Source organism: Elgaria multicarinata, chromosome 3 (genome assembly GCF_023053635.1).
Source record: "Elgaria multicarinata webbii isolate HBS135686 ecotype San Diego chromosome 3, rElgMul1.1.pri, whole genome shotgun sequence".
NCBI classification, from domain to species: Eukaryota; Metazoa; Chordata; class Lepidosauria; order Squamata; family Anguidae; genus Elgaria; species Elgaria multicarinata.
Window position 1 is genome coordinate 28,359,334 of NC_086173.1, and position 17,428 is coordinate 28,376,761.

At 44.3% G+C, this 17,428-nt stretch overlaps 3 protein-coding genes across 3 annotated transcripts in view; all 3 read left to right on the top strand.

The window, feature by feature from the left end:
- Positions 1-17,428, top strand: part of LOC134394365 (retinol dehydrogenase 16-like) — a 118,376-nt gene that overhangs the window by 37,735 nt on the left and 63,213 nt on the right. The window lies entirely within an intron of this gene.
- Positions 1-17,428, top strand: part of LOC134394364 (retinol dehydrogenase 7-like) — a 260,477-nt gene that overhangs the window by 37,733 nt on the left and 205,316 nt on the right. The window lies entirely within an intron of this gene.
- LOC134394372 (retinol dehydrogenase 7-like) lies at positions 3,555-12,039 on the top strand. The gene is made up of 5 exons (XM_063119767.1): positions 3,555-3,867; positions 5,742-6,000; positions 7,788-7,949; positions 8,973-8,986; positions 11,459-12,039. Exons 1-5 carry the CDS (start codon positions 3,555-3,557, stop codon positions 11,680-11,682), a joined length of 972 nt encoding a protein of 323 aa, XP_062975837.1. The 3' UTR covers positions 11,683-12,039.

Consider the following 17,428-nt stretch of genomic DNA (forward strand, 5'->3'; position numbering starts at 1 on the left):
ACAGGGACAGCGCGGCTCAAACGGCGTTTTTCGGCTTTTCGCCCATAGGATTGCATTGCGGGAAAGAATCGGGGATAACTGGGGGGGTTTTAAGCTATCGTTATGAAAATTCTTGTGCTCAGAGAGTCGTGGATGGGGGTCATTTTGAGACTACTCTCAGCTCTCTGTGTGGTGCGGGTCGCGCGCTAGAATTTTTTAAAAAGTAGGGTAAAGGCAGGAAAAAGATTACCTTTTCGATTGCTGAGGGGCAGAGTCAACTCCCGGTCATGATCACATAATCCCAAAGTTGGAGGAGGGGATAGGCAAAACGGGTAACTTGGGATTCTGGGAAACTTCTCTTTCTATTCTGAACGGAGTTTTCCCAGTGTTCTTTTAAAACAGTAGCTCCACCAAATGCACAAACACAACCTGAAATCATACTAACAGATAGGAAACACACAGCAGTGCTACCCACCCTAACTTTGGGGAACAACTGAAAACATGTGGTGCAAAGGGATGAGCTCCCCTAGGTCATGTGGACGTGCCCTCACTCTCCTGTACTTGGAGGGATGGGGGTCGTTTTGAGACTACTCTCACCTCTCTACGTCGTGCGGGTCGCGTGCTAGAATTTTTTAAAAATCAGGTCCACAAACGGTTTGGGGTTTTGTTTTTGTTTTTTTGAAGCGATGACAGGCACATTCAACTCCCAATCCTGATGAGAATTGATCTCCTCATGAAGCATCCTCCAATCCCAGCGTTCGAGGGGGGGGGACTAAGGCAGAGTCATCCTGAGATCTTTGAGCTCTCAGAGTCTTGTGGGTTTAGTGTTCGTTAGCTGCTGCTGTGTACTTTGAAGATAGATTAGGATTTTAGCTTGGCGCGTGTGTTTGTTTGCTTCTTTCTGACTTTTTGCTTAGTTTGCTCTGTGTTTTTCCCTTACTTTGATTTAATATAAACTTTATTTTTAAATTTTGGAGTGTGTGTTTGTTTGGTTGGTTCGTTTCCCCCCTCCCCTCTCTTAAAGCCTGCTTTTGTGTAGTGCAACAGCCACAGATTGAGCATTTTGGGGAAAGCATACACACACTTCTTGTCCCATTTCCCTACATTTAGTAATATTCTTAAACATATTATTATATTCTTATACATGGACACATGGATAAACTATCATGGTGCCGAGTTTGAGGTTTCTAACGTGCAAATTGACGGAGCTATCGAAAGGGGTGTGAATGGGGTGCCCGATTTTCAAAAATTCGCCAAAAATCAGGGGATGATGGGACTGCCTTGAGTCTGGGCATCCATGTGGACACATGGATAAGCTGTCCTGGTGCTGAGTTTGAGGTTTCTAATGTGCAAATTGACGGAGCTATCCCAAAGGGTCTGAATGGGGTGCCCGATTTTCAAAAATTCACCAAAAATCAGGGGATGATGGGATTTGCTTGAAACTTGGCGTGCGTGTGGACACGTGGATAAGCTTTCATGGTGCTGAGTTTAAGGTTTCTAACTTGAACAGAAAAAATGTTGTATAATTTTTTAGCTTTCAATGCAACCCTATGGGGGGAAAAACGGAGCTCCGATCCGGATCCAGAGCTCCGAGCGGAGCGGAAGTGAGTGGAGCGGGGGCGGGGCGAAGCGGCCCGCTCCGAAAATGTCAGATCTGCAAGTGAAGCAGAGCGGGGGGTCCGTGCACACCCCTAATAAAAATCTCTCAATTGAAAATATCCCTTTTTTCCCCATTCAGAGATTTTAGTGATGATAGTTATATCTAAATTACCAGGACATATTTGTAACGGGGTGAGGGGAGACCACACTGGAGACAGCTTGGATTGCCACTTTTTCCAGATTGTAAAAATAGTCTTTGTGTATGAATTTGGGATATTGTTTAGCTCCTTTGTTTTTATTGGTTGAAATGGCAGGGCCCATAAAAGCCCCATGTCCAACATTTCTTCTTCCAGATGTATCCAGTTTCTGTATGCCTCCATAATAATAAAGTGGAACTGCCATAACTGAAAGGCTTCATATGATGCCTTTGTAGTATAGTTTTAGTGCCAGGTGAGGTTCTTTGGAGGAGTATAAGATGAGGGTCCACAGCGTGGGAGGTGGGATGTGTACTCCATCGAGACAACAATTCCATTATACGGGAAATTGCTTTTCTGCTGCCTCTTACCTACTTTGGTGTCATTGGCTTCAGCTTGGAGAATCCCATTAGAAACTTGGGCCTGATGGGTCCATATTGCCTGGTTCTTACTCTCCTCTCATTTGTTTTCTTCCCTGCATGTTTTAGCTAGAGCTGTTTACAAACCCTCCAACCCACTTTGTAGGCCGATTCAGAGTTTTAGGTTTGGCCCCAATCTACTTTTGGCTGATTAGTACCTGATCCAGCCTACTTTAGACTCCATATCTGAAGCAAGATTCAAAAATCTAAATTATTATTTGGATTTTACATTTTCCCATTTACTTGCATTGGAAAACAGAGACGGCCGCAACTGTTTTAGTTTTTAGAGTAAATACACAAAATTTGGAGACTTGGCAGCCCCTATGGCATTGATTGAACTTGCCAAATTAGGTCCAGTGACATTTGCCTGCCCTATTCTCAGCATCCCACCAATGCAACATACACACTATGATGGGATAAGGGAGAGGGTTTTCTCTGTTGTGGCACCCAAACTGTGGAATGCCCTCCCCTTGGAGGCTCGACTGGCACCAACACTGATTTTATTTCAATGCCAAGTGAAAACATGGCTTTTTAACAAAGCTTTTGATGGTTAAATTCACTAAGATGGCACATTGTTTTAACTGCTTTTACTGCTTTTAAAGTATATATTGTTTTAATTTGGTTCATGGTTTGTTTTTAACTGTGCATGTTTATTGTTTTATACTGTATGATTTTATCTGTACGCCGCCCTGAGACCTTAATGATATAGGGCGGGACACAAATGTTTTAAATTAATTAAATAAATAAATTTGTGCTAGCCACAGATAAAATTTGCTTAATCTGTCAAAGCAAACAGCTGTATTTTGTGTGTGTGTGCTTCCACATAAGTGCATGGAATTTGGGGACTGAACCTGACAGATTTCAGACAGTTAGGTCACTGGCTTTTGTGCTAGCCATGAATAAAGTGAGTGAAAACTTGAAATGGAAATGTTTTCAAGCTATAAAGTGTAGAAATACTCCATTTTCGTAATGGTGCTTAAGATGGCTAAAAGAAATAATGCAAATATGGTAAAGAAAACTCTCTTTAGGAATTTATACGTAGCATATGCGTAATATGTACACATAGCTATTTGAATGCATTGCTTTGGTCTATATGGAATCAGGCATAACTATGATGCCCTTAATGCTTGAACACATCACTAGCAGTTGGTTAGGGCTTGACCCATCTCAAAAGGGATGTGGTGGTGCAGCAAAATACCCATCTGGTCCCCGGGCCTCTGTCAGAAGAATAGAGGGCTGCTGATGATGCTCTGATCAGACCTGTGGCTTATGGGGTTAGTTTTAAATAAAAATTAAACTATTGGGGAAATTTGACCAATGATTTCTTTGGCTCTTCCTCCCTGATAGTGCATTTTCTCTAGCCATGTGGCTCTACCTGGCTGTCCTCTTGGGGCTCTACTTCCTTCGCAGATGGTACCGGGAGAAACAGACTGTGGAGAACCTCAGGGAGAAATTTGTCTTCATCACCGGCTGTGATTCCGGCTTTGGGAACCAGCTGGCCAGGCAGCTGGATCTCCAGGGCCTGCATGTGTTGGCGGCCTGTCTCACTCAGAAGGGGGCAGAGCAGCTGGAGAAGGCCACATCGGAGCGTCTGAAAACCACCATTCTGGACGTCACCAGAACAGAAAGTGTTGCGGCAGTGACCGAGTGGGTGAAGAAGCAAGTGGGCAGCAAAGGTACGGGCCAAATATTGGCTACTCCATTCTGATGTTTTTCATATGCCAGAACTGGAGGTTACTGTTGATGTGTGGCGCCAGCTAGAGCCCTGCATCTATTTACCCTGATAATGCCATCTTAGGGCACTGCAAAACAATTTCCCGCTCCCAGAAACTCCAGTCAAAAATTGGAGTGAAAGTGGGAAAGCTCACAACATGATGATGTGATGTTGTGCATTTTGCATTAAAATAAGTTGCAGATCCAGTGAAATGAGGATAAAACAGGAAGGGGGGAATCATGAATGCTTGTTTGTATTTTATGCTTTTTATGGTTTTTAAATTTTGCATATTTGTTTTTAATGTTCACTGTTGACAACTTTTGTAAACTGCCTAGAGCACTTCAGCTATGGGGTGGTATCTAAATGTAACAAATAATAATAATAATAATAATAATAATAATAATAACAACAACAATGAATGCCCATGCTGAGCTGCTTGGAGGAAGGGCAGGATAAAAGTGCAATAAATAAATACAAGGTTAACAGGGTTAAATTATGGCAGTGTACCCCCAACTCCATTTGATTTAGTGATAAGATACAGAGGGTTTGCCATTGGGCAGAATTAAGTGGCCAGCTCAGAAGGCCCATTATGGATACCACCAAAAATATCTGTTATTTTGTTGTTGCTGTTATTAATAACAACTAATAATAATAATACATCATTAAATTTATTCTTCTCTCCTGAAGTGGTTTCAGAGGCAGTGCTTCTAATTTAATTTCCTTTGGCTGAGAGAACATTGGAGACATATAAAATCTTTGCTTTATTTACACATATGTGTGTAAATGGAGGCAAAGAGATTCTCCAAAAGGCAATAGATCAACAATCCTACATCCGATCCCCAAAGAGAAACCCTGCAACACAGTTGTTCACCTGCACCTTCTCTGGCCTCAGCTAGACCTACCAGTCTAGCACAACTGATGGGTCAGGATCTCACAATATTTTTATCGCGAGATCTCCCCCTCTGTTTACACACGGCGTGCAATGACCTTGGAGGGAGAGGACGTCACAACCATCAAGCCAATTCAAGGATCAGAAGCCAGAAGGCCACATAGTCAAATGCTGAGCTAGTCTGGGTTGTCCAAGGGAGTTGTCCAGAAGAACACCAGGGGTCCAGAAGTCCAAGTCTTGCCAAGAAGAATGACAAAGAGCCAAACGGTTTGTCTTCAGCAATGTGAGACTGGCTTAAGGTTTATTTATGACCAGCCGTTAATCTATCTCAGCTGCCTCATTAAAACCACATGAGGTATTTAACTGCCTCTCCCATCATGCTCTGGTGCTTCCCTGCTTCTGTCCCAGTCTCCTACTCTTCCATTGCTGTATGGCAAATGGAGGGGTCGTCCCTGCCTGCTCCCGGGATCGCCTGTGTGTCATTTGGATGCTCAGGGATGATCCCAGGACAATCCCGGGATATAGGCCTGGTCTAGCCATGGCATAGATTCTAGACGCAAAGACTACTGGGAAACATGGCCAATGAGAGCACATCCTTCCCAGCAAACCTACCAATGGCAACAAAGCCTGGTGCCTAGTACTGCTTCTGGCATCCGAATCAGCCAGTGAAACATCAAAGAAGCTCAGTGGTAGAGCACCAGCTTTGCATGCAAGCACTCCCCAATTCAATCCTCAAATTCTAGAGATAGAGATGGGAAAGACTCCAGACTGAAATCCTGGGGAGCCAATGCCAATCATTGTAGATAATACTGGGCTAGATAGACCAATCATCTGAGACAGTATAAGGCACTTCCTAAGCCAACAAGGCAGGATCTCCTCCATCATGGGAAGCCACACAGAGTTAAGGAGCAGGCATCCCCAAACACTCACTGTGTCTTTCTCCACAGGTCTCTGGGGCTTAGTGAATAATGCCGGAGTCCTCACCCTAATGACCCCCAATGAGTGGCTGACCAAAGATGACTTTAGGAAGATGCTGGAGGTCAACCTACTTGGGGCCATTGACGTGACTCTGCACATGCTTCCCCTAGTGAGGAGAGCCCAAGGAAGGGTGGTCAATGTGACCAGTGTGGCTGGAAGGGTTTCATACAGTGGAGGAGGCTACAGTCCTTCCAAATTTGCACTGGAGGCATTTTCGGATAGCCTCAGGTAAATCACTCTGTTGCTGTTGGGGCTCAGGGTTGAGGAACAGCGCTACGAGTCAAAACTTAAATATGGCAGAGCCAGGAAGACGGTTGTTTCCCAGGTATTTGTAGCCCTGCCTCCCTAGGAGGGCCCAACAGTCTCCTTGGGAGCATGGCCCAGTCCAGAACCTGGGAATCCTTCACTGTCCAGGATGGTGCTCTGCCACTATAATGTCGGCTCCCTGTACAGGACAGCTACACACCAGTCAAGAGTTCCTGATTCCTCATTCTAGCCCTGATGGCACCTGACATTTGTTGTCCTACATCATTCTGCCTCTGCTGTTGCTGGGAAGGTAGGATGGGCTGGCACTCACCTGCTCACTCAGCCCATCTTTAGGGCTGTGTTTTAAGACACATTCCCATCCTTTCTTGGTGCCTCATGTCTGTGGAGGCTGTCAGCTGTTGCCTCCCTATTCTAGTCCATGTCAGTATCGCCTTCCAATTGCAGACTCCGGTAGGTGAGAATGCCAACTTAGCATCCTGAGTCGAAAAGGCTTAAGTCAGTGAATGGCGTGACTTTTATACAGGCTTGAGCCCTGGCACCTCTCTGTTTCCAAATGAACCATTGCCCCCCTCTGTCTAAGCTTCCCTTCATATTCCTTGCTCTAACACAGGGGTGCACAAATGATGGGCTTCCTACAGCCCTCCAAACACATATTCTGCAATCCCCAAGCCCCCACCACCACCAAATTCTCTCCCAAACAATCAGCATCACTGCTTCTGTGCTACTAATGGCGACACAAAAGCACCGATGCCCCTGGGAGTTGTTGCAGGAGGGGAGAGGCTAAACCCAATGGTAGGACTGAAGCAGAAATGCCCATTGGGGTTGCTAGCTGGAGGAGGAGCCTTAGCTGCCACCTCCTTCAGCAACCTGAAGCAACCACCCCACTTCTCCAGCATACTTGTGCAGAATGACTGGGGTGGGGGCTAGGTTAAAGACAATCCCCATGCATGAATGCGGCCCACAACCCCCTGCTGACATCCTATGTGGTCCTGGGGGCCAAAGTGGTTGTGCATCCCTGCTCTAGCAGATGCTGCCTTGCCAAACGCAGTTCACCATCACAGAAATGGTGTTGCACTATGCATATTGTTTTATTCGTTTTCCATAAACAGTAAGACAAGCAAAACACCACATTCAACAGCAAGGTTGGAATATCACTCAGATGATACATTTTTAGTTTCCAGACCTTTAATTATTATTGCAATTAACACCTCTGATTTGTATTCTGAATTGCCCTCATTCATGCAGATTTAACCTTTAAAAATGCTTGTCAATGTTCATTGGCGCTCCCTTCTTTTAGATCTGTTTTGATTCAAGTTTGATTAAGAAGTGCTTAACAAGAGGATGATTTTTTCCAGCACCTGGTGGGGCAGAGGGGGAGGAGGAAGATTCTAGCTCAGGAGAAAAAGTTAGTCCTTTAGGGTGCAATCCCATGCGTGTTTAGACAGAAAAACATCCTACAATTAATAGCATAAGAAGAGCTGGATCAGACCAAGGGTCCGTCTAGTGCAGCACTCTGTGAACCCAGTGGTCAACCAGCTGTCGACCAGGAACCCAGAAGCAGGACATAGATGCAACAGCACCCTCTCACCTATGTTCCCCTGCAACTGGTGTATATAGGCTTATTGCCTCTGATACTGAAGATAACACATAGCCATACCAAATGGAATGGAGGATTCTGGGAGCTATAGGGCTTTATTCTGTTTAAACATGCATAGAATTGCACCCTTAGTTATTCATTTTCATCCTAGGCGTGAACTACGTCCTTTCGGAGTCAAAGTCAGCATCATTGAGCCGGGTGGCTTTAAAACAAACATAGATGAAAATGTAATTAGAAACCTCAAAACCCACTGGAATGAGATGCCTGATGAGATCAAAGAACTCTATGGACAGGATTACATGGACAGCGGTGAGTTAAAAACAACCAGAAGGCAAATATGCTGAATCTGGGATGGGGAAATGAGAATTGCCAGCTAGTTCAGTATTTTACTAGTCCATAAGGCCACTAAACTCACAATTCTGCCAGGTTCTGCCCATTGCTTACCATGTCCCATACCTGATACATCTGATTCTGCCCCTGAACAGACACACTACACCTTTGCAGCTGCTCCATCTGTCCTGGCTCATAAGAATGTAAGAAGAGCCATGCTGAATCAGACCAGGGGTCCATTTGGTCCAGCATTCTGTTCACACAGTGGCCAACAAGATGTCAACCAGTAACCCACAAGCAAGACACAGGTGTGACAGCACCCTCCCACCCCTGTTCCCCAGCAATTGGTGTATATCAGCTTACTGCCTCTGATACTGGAGGTAGCACATAGCCATCAGGACTAGAAGCCATTGAGAGCCTTCTCCTCCAAGAATTTATCAAAGCCCCTTTTAAAGCCATCCAAATTGGTGGCCATCAGCACATATTGTGGTAGCAAATTCCATAGTTTCACAATGTGCTGTGCAAAGATGGATTTCCTTTTATCTGTCCTGAATCTCCCACCAATCAACTTTATGGAATGACTCCTTTGGGTTCTAGTATTATGGGAGAGGGAGAAAAACGTCTCCCTGTCCACATTCTCCACACCATGCATAATTTTATACAATTCTCTCATGTCTCCCTGTAGCCTCCTTTTTTCCAAGCTCCACCTAGTAGGGTGAGTTTTGTTTGTTTTTTAAATCAAAAGTTGGCAACCTTAGGAAAAGGTCAGACATGGGGTCTCAATTGGGTTTCCAAGAATTTTAAAGTGACAGCATATCCAATTATGACCTCCAACAACTTGTCTAGTTTGGCCTTGGACACATATGTGGATATGAAGCCAAACTTTCAAATATTAAAAAAGTAAACATTTTTTAATCCATAAAGACGTGTTATGCGTGTGAGTGTATTATTTGCCATGTGCCTACTTCAGTAGGGGGTATATCGCAACCACAGCAAAATGTTGCAGCAGATACTGCTCAGGTTCCTAGGGGTTTGCATCAACTCTGGTAAGGTGCACAGTTTCAAGCGCTGTGAAAATCTGCAAAACTAACGGGACCAGAGGTGGTGGTGAAGCTCAAAAGGAATCAGCCATTCATGCCCGTTTCCCTGTAGACCAGTGGTTCCCAAACTTTTTCAGGTAACCACCCCCTTGGTTCCACAAACTGATGCCCAGTGCCCCCTACCCTACACTATAAAAATCATTATTCAGAATAGCGGTTTTCAACGACCCACTAAGGAAGACAATAACAATAAAATTTAAAACAGTAACAATTGAATATTTATTAAAAATCCAAAGCACCTGCCGCAGGCTTGTCAAGGGAGGGAGGGAGGGAAAAGAGAGCGAACGCTTCTGTTTTGCAGCCGGCATGGCGGGGCACACCAAGTAGGGTATGTCTCTTCATTAACGTTTTGGTGCTTTTGAAACATTTCAATTCACCGTTAAAAGGACTCTTCTTAAATGGTATTAATACATGTGTGGATTCTTCCCCTATATGGCTTGGGACCAAACTACCTTCTCCCATAAAAATCTCCCTGAGTTTTAAGACCTTCTGGAGAGGCGCTTCTTGGAAAACACTACCTCGAGCACCCCCCTGCCACCCCATTGCCTCTTAGAGCCCCCCATGCAATCCCACAGCCCCCAAGGGGGCGATACCACCCACTTTGGGAACCACTACAGACTGAAGATCATAGAGTACCGTTAAAGAATAAGGGTAAATTAACAAATTGCATTTATAATTGGCATTAAAATACAAAGGGAGTAAATGCATAATGTAAAAGGACATCTCTACCCCTGCTAACAACTGATTGCACTAAGAACAACAGAACTGAACAATCAAGCATCCATTTGTTTTGTTTTTCTAAACCAAAACAGGAAATATCTCCTAACCTTTAGAAATGTGACAGCAAAACAACTGGGTTGGGCTAACTGGTGATAATAAACATAATTAAAACAAATATGTAGAGATATAGATATAGATAGATAGATAGATAGATAGATAGATAGATAGATAGATAGATATAAAAACAATAAGAAAGAATGCACTCTGGTTGTGCTGTAAAGAATCATACATCAAACCAATGAGAGTGAATATAATGTGGTTGCGTTATAAAGGCCTATATACCAAAAATAACCAATACCAAATAAACCCAATGTGTTTTGACATACAATTTTTCCCAGTGGTCTAGTAAACAGGATATGGTATAGTATATAAGAGGCATACCCAAAAATAAAGCACCACAAGAATGTATTTTTCTTATATTGTTTTTATGTGTGTGTGTTGTGTTTACGTGGGGCTGCCTTTGAAGATGGTTTGAAAGCTGAAGCTTGTGTAAAATGCAACAGCCAGATTGTTAACCGGAACCAGAAGTTTAGATCATATAAGACCGATTCTGGCCTGCTTGCATTGGCTGCCTGTACGTTTCCAAGCCCAATTCAAGGTGCTGGTTTTTAACCTATAAAGCCCTACATGGCTTGGGACCACAATACCTGATGGAATGCCTCTCCTGACATGACCCTACCTGTACACTATGCTCAACATCTAAGGTCCTCCTCCAGGTGCCTACTCCGAGGGAAGCTCGGAGGATGGCAACAAGGGAGAGGACCTTTTCAGTGGTGGCCCCCCAATTATGGAACGATCTCCCCGATGAGGCTCACCTGGCACCAACATTGTTATCTTTTCAAGACTTTTCTCTTCTCCCAAGCATTTAACAACATATGCTGAGTTTTTTTAACTGATCCCAGAATAGTTGTTTTAAATAGATAGTTTTTTTATGGTTTTAAATTTTGTATATTTGTTTTTAATGTTCATTGTTTTTAATCTGTGTAAACCACCCAGAGAGCTTCAGCTATGGGGTGGTACATAAATGTAAGGCATACTACTACTACTACTGCTACTACTACTACTAATAATAATAAATATCTACATACGTAGATAAATAATTTCATTATCAAATTTTGTTTTATTTATATTTATTATCACCAGTTAGCCCAATCCAGTTGTTTTTTGCTATGTGTTATTTTTTTCTAAAGCAAAAATATTTTGAAAATGCAGCAAAGCAGGACAAACTGCCTGCATTACAACATACCAGTCAGTAAAATAGGCAGCAAAAAAGTATGTGTGTGTGTATATATATATATACACTTTTTAAAAATAATAATTGATTTGTTGTTTTAGAGAGAAACCCCTTATTACAAGGGCTTGGGGGGGGGTCAAATCTAAGTATTCTTAAAGTTATCCCTAATTGGAGATAAGAATGGGGTTCTCCTGCTTACCGCTGAATAAAGCCGCCTCCCCCGTGTCCTCTGTCCGGATCACTGTCCCAGTGCTCCTAATTCTTTTCAAAAGGGATGGGTCAGTTCTGTCACAGCTGACTTCAGGACTGTGCACCAGCAGCTATTACACCTGATTTACTTTCCTCTTCTTCTCTGTCTTGTTTTCTTTTTGCATGCAGTAGTCAAACTCTTCACGACTTTCAAAAAAGCAAGCAGAAACCTCTATCCAGTCACAGACTGTATGGAGCACGCACTGACCTCCCGTTACCCTCGCAGCCGTTATGCTGCAGGGCAGGATGCCAAATTCTACTACCTCCCCCTCTCTTACTTGCCAGCCTCGCTCATGGACTATATCATGTCTTACTATCAGCCGAGACCGGCCGGTTCTCTCTCTGGATCATAGATGCTTCACATGGCAACATCTACAAGGGCCAAGCCCAGGAGGCGGTGAAGAACGTTGATTATTACTGCAAGGTGTCTTGATTCTCCTTTTAATCATTGGACGGGTGGACAGCAACTGTACCTCTCATCTCTTCCTCTCTCTGAAGGTCTCTGTGTGTATATATCAAGGTAGACAAGAGGAAAGAGGGCTGAAGTATAACACCATGGCCCTACAGGTGGAAAAGCATAAGCAAACACACATGTCTTCCTGATTCCCTTCCCAGCCCTATCACCATGATTTCAGAAACACAGGTGCCATATATGGCTTTGCCTTGGGCTCTGCTATTCAGAGGGGCCATCCCCTACAACATCTATTGGGCTCTGGCCAAGTGCCATGTGGGACAGAGTAATTTTGACAATCCAGCTCCTTTTTTTTAATGGCTTGACAGCAGGTCCAAAACCCAGGATTTGCTCTCAGGCTATTCTGAACAGGCCAGATCCATACATGCAACAGAATGAGGTGGTAGAGTGTACTGTATCCATTCAGAAGGCTCGAAATGCCTGTTTGTAGCCATTGCTCACCCAGATTTCTGCTGTGTGGAGTGGGGTAAGTGAAGGCAACACCACCAGCCAAAGTGCAGCCTCTCAAGGGTAATATAGTGCAGAGAAATGACACCCACCATTTATTGAATAAATCTACAAAGCTTTATTCAATAAATAAACATCTCTTTACAGCTGAAGGGAGTGTGAATGCTAGGAGCTATCTTCTAAGCTTAATTTGGCTAAAAAGCTAATCAGCTTCCTAAACCAGGACAGTTTCCTACAGTCCAACAGGCGCTTTAGTTCAGGTAGGGTCTTTCAGGAGGATCTGCTTGTGAGTTGCTATCCAAAGGGGCCACCTCCCACCTCCTCTCAACTCTGCCCACTTGAACCTGTGGCAGACTCTGAGATCTGTCAATGTCTCCTCCCCCTCAGACAAAGACTGAGTTCTCAGAAGTGTGTGTGGGGGGGAATGGTCTCTGAGCCATGTGCATTCTCTGTGATAAGCTCATGGGAAGATTCATCCTTGACTCCTGAAGAGTCTTGGAGAATCTCCTCCCCTACTTCCTGTGTTGGCTGGTAAATTCCTGTTTCTTCTTCTTCATCATCATCATCATCATCATCATCCGATTGACCCCCTGAAACCCCTTCCCCCACACTAGGGAGAACAAGCCTGATCCTGACATAGCCACGCTCTTTCCCTGCTTATGCTAGATTTTTATCTGGAAAGAAGGCTTCTGAAAAATGGAAGCATTTAAAAAAAAAGTGACTCCCCTGCCTGCAGTCTGAAATGGCACAGTCCATTTCCCCACCTCAGGAACTAACCAACTCCTGTGGCAGGAGGTGCAGCCTGAGTGCTCACTCACAAACAGTGATGCAGGATGGAAGTTTTTCCAGAAACATTTCCAGTGCTTTATTTCTCTGTGGGAAATTTTCCATTTCATAAGTTCATTCGTAAAAATGAACCTGTGACCATTGAAAATACAATTTTAGGTGAGTTTGACAGTTTTCAAAGCTGTGAATAATGTTTTTCAGTGATTCTCCTTAGCAATTATGTTAGAGAATACATATATGTCTCAGAGTGAAATGAAAGTAATAAATTGTGACAGCAAAATAGAAGGTGCCCCAACAACCTCAGTGGAAGAGAGTTGAACTCTGTTGAAACAGAAGAATGGTTGTCAGCATATCATGCACAGTCCTTTGGATTGCTAAACTGAATTAGTGTGTCAACAGTTTTCAGTACCTTTGCTTTTTCTTAAATTTAAACAATGTAAGGAAAATACTTGCTATAGACTTTAACTTTTTTTACAAGTATCCCAATAAACATTTCTATGTAATATAACATTTAAATTACATTTGGTGTGCATTATTTTTTTTCCCTGTCAAATATTTCAGGTCAAATACTTGTGGTGTATTGACACAAAAGTAATAATAATGTGGAAGTACTTTCTTTATCCTTATTTACTAAATACAAGTAAAATAAGCATGCTTAATTAGATCTCCTTGGACAGGGCAAAGCAACCACTAAATATGGCCTGTGTTACCCATCAGCTCTAGCCAGCATACTAATGGTGAGGATGATGGGAGTTGTAAATCAAAGCATCTGGAGGGCCACAAGTTGTCTACCACTGCTCAAAAGATCAGAACGTTTTCTGATTCAAACTGAAAAGTTTCCTTTGCGAACAACCCTATGCAAATCAACCTAATTTGCGCTGGAAATATTTCCCACTTGAATTTTTCCAGAAAACCCACTGTCGTATTCATGCTTGTTCCCTCTGTCATTCACACATGCTGGCAAGCTGATATGAGACACTCACATCAGTGAGACTTCTTTTAATGAGGAAATCACACGGTAGACAAGCTTAATGGTTACAGAGTCTCCAAAACACACTTAAAGCTGAACGATGGTTAGGAAGCTTTAGGCTCTGTTTTCTGAAATGATCTTTAAGGCAAACATTCAGGGATGGGTGTGTGAATAGGGTATGCTAATAACACCTTTGAGCTTCTCCAAATGCCACATATGCTGGCACCTCAAAGGGACATGGCCAATCTCCTAAAATAAAGTCCTAGGAAACGTTGCTCTGAGTCACCAGAGCCAGGCAGAGAAATCCGTCATGCACATGTCAATCTCAGCCTACCACTACTGAGTTGACCCCATTACCACAACTTCAAGAAAAATTAAGCTTCAGGCCCAAAAGTCCCATCCTTCTGCTAAGGACTGGGAACTCCCTGCCACCTGAGTCTGAGCACGAACACAGAACCTACAGTATATATAAGTCCAAGTCTATGGAAAGTTTCACTACTTTTCATAGCACAGTTCTGAGATACCCAAAGTCTAAATAAAAAAGCATCCATGTGCAAAGTGTTTTCAAAGTCTCAAGCAGAGATAGAATCCAAAGCAGGAGGGAGGTCAGGCGTTGTGTCGAGAGATGAAACTTAGCAAAGCTTTTTCAGCTGTGTATAAAGCTTATTCAAAGCCACTTGACAGACAAGTCCTCTGACCTGTAAATTACACCCACATGATTAGAGGACAAGATATTATAAGTCACTTTGAAGGAGTTTTCTAAAACACTCTTTTCTAAAACACTCTGAAGTTTCCAGAGAACAAGCTTCCTCAAGGCTGAGATAAAAGGGTGTACAAGCTACCTCTTTGAGAACTTCTTACAGAGACAAGCTTTACATCTGGCATTGTCCAACTAGTTCCTAATAAATCTAACCACTAGGTACAAGGCCGGCCTTGTACTTATAACTGACACTTACACCACTCCTTATAAGCAGAAGTGGCTCAATAGGGAGAGGACCTGGCACCCTTTGGGCCCAAACATGGGGGGAGGGAGAGGAAGGGTACACTTTCCTAAGGTCTGGATGTTCAGGATGAAGATTCATAACACAATACTTTTACTATGGGGGCGTGAGAATTGACTGTATATTGTAGGACGTGTTTGAGCATATATGTGGAAACATAGCAGAGGGAACATGCTGCCCTCTTTCATTAATCTGGATAGCAGAGAATGGTGGGCCAATGTGGTGCGCCCCGGTAGCCTTGAGAACAGGTCTTTAAAAGCCCCCAGGCATTGCTTAAGCTGGGCTTTTTGCTGGGCTGACAGGGAGTCTGGTAATTGTATAGCTGATAAGCCCTCTTGATCCCTATACCTCGCCAGCACATCAGTCCCCTGCTCCAACTCCAAGGGGGATTCTCCCTCCACCTTGCACACTCTAACCAGTCTCTCATTAAACGGTTTCATCATATACATGATATACTTTGGGTCGGTGTTGTGTCTTCGGGTACTTCAACAAATAGTTAACTTCACTTAATTTTTCCCCACCACTAGAGGGCCTTCCCATCATGCAGCCAGCTTTTCCGGTTCCAGTGGTTTCAACACCAAAACCCTATCCCCCTCCTGAAACACCCACTGCCTGACTTTACAATTATACCACCCCTTCTGGACCTGTTGGGCTTGAGTTAAATTTTCACATGCCGCCTCCCCCACTTTCTTCAGCACATTCTGGAGGTCTTGCATGTAAGCTACTACAGAGGTTGGGGTGGAGGAGGTCTGCCTTTCCCATCCTTCCCTTAACAATTTCAGGGGTCCCCGTAGTTCACATTCAAACACCAGTTCGTTCGGTAAGAACCCCAGGCTATCTAACTTGGAATCCTTATATGCAAACCTGAGGTAAAGCAGCACCTGATCCCAATCCGAAACATGATTGACAGCGTGTGCTTTCAACATTTCCCCTAAAGTCTGATTAAAGCATTCCACTAGTCCATTTCCCTCATGATGATAGGCAGCAGAGGTGCACTGCTGGACCCCAGCTAATTTCCACAATTCCTTCAAAAGCCGGGACATAAATCTGCCTCCCAAGTCATGCACCAGGATCTGGGGCATTCCTAAGCGAGTAAAAACAGACATCAGGGCTTTAGTCAGCTGTGGAGGAGAAATGGAAGAAAGGGGAACAGACTCAGCGAAATGGGTGGCATAATCGACCAGGGTTAGAATGTATATTTTTCCTGAGCATGTGGTAGGGGAGAAGGGCCCCAAAATGTCTACTCCCACTTTTTCAAAGGGCGTCTTCATAATCGGGGAGGGTCGGAGAGGGCAGGGCCAGGGCCAGACTATTTTTCACCCTAGGCAGGTGAGCTGCTTTCACCCACCCACCCCCAGCATCCCCACCCCCACCCCAGCATACCTGGGCATGGGGTGCCATCTCGCCCGCCCAGCCGAAGTGAAGACATGACGCTGGGGGGGGGGGCGACCGGCCGGCTTCAAAAAAGCCGGAAGCCGGTCTCCCAGAGCAGCCTCCAGCCGGGCGTACCATTCCAAACCTGCCCGCCCACTCCCCCACCCCGGCGTCCTGGCTTCAAAGCCAGCGCCCGGCCGGAAGCCGCTCCTGGCTTCGAAGCCGGGATGCTGCGGTGGGGAGGCGGGAGGCCAGCCGGCTTCAGAAAGGTGCGCCCGGTTTTCACGTTAGAAACCTCAAAATTGGCACCATGAGAGCTTTTCCATGTATCCATCTTCATGTTCAGTTGGAAGTTAATCCGAGGCTCCAGTGATTTTAGGGGAATTTTTGAAAATCCCCCACCCCATTTTCAGAAATTATTTATTTATTTATTTATTTATTTATTTATTTATTTATTTATATAGCACCATCAGTGTACATAGTGTTGTACAGAGCAAAACAATAAAATAGCAAAACCCTGCCGCATATCCAAATATCTCAGGGATTTTTCAAGCTGCAGACAGTTAAATGGTCTTTCCTTATTCATGGCCATTTCAAAGGAAATCCCAACATGCCATGAATTGGGGAGTATTTAAAGATAAACCTTATGAATCTTCTTCCAAACTTCAAAAATTTACTTGGAACTTCACGAAGTCTAAACAGGGTGAGTGCAGGAAGGACTAATGCCCTGAGTCAAAGCAAAACACACACAACCATCCCTGTGAGGTGGGCACAGAAGAGGAGAGACAACAGCAGGAGGTGGCTGTGCCCTGGCCTGAAGCACTGGGAGCAAGCATGCAAGCAGCTTGTGGGGTTGACCCACACAGCCCATCTACATCTCCCAGGCACCAGGAGGGCAGAGAAGCAGGCAGAGAGGTGCTACACACACACACAATGTGCCATAGATCTATGGGGAAGTATCCCAGGCAACACATCCCAATACCCCACAATGACAGCACCCAGGCGGAGGCAGGAAGGCGGGCATGCAGCAGACATTTCTGGGGGCACAA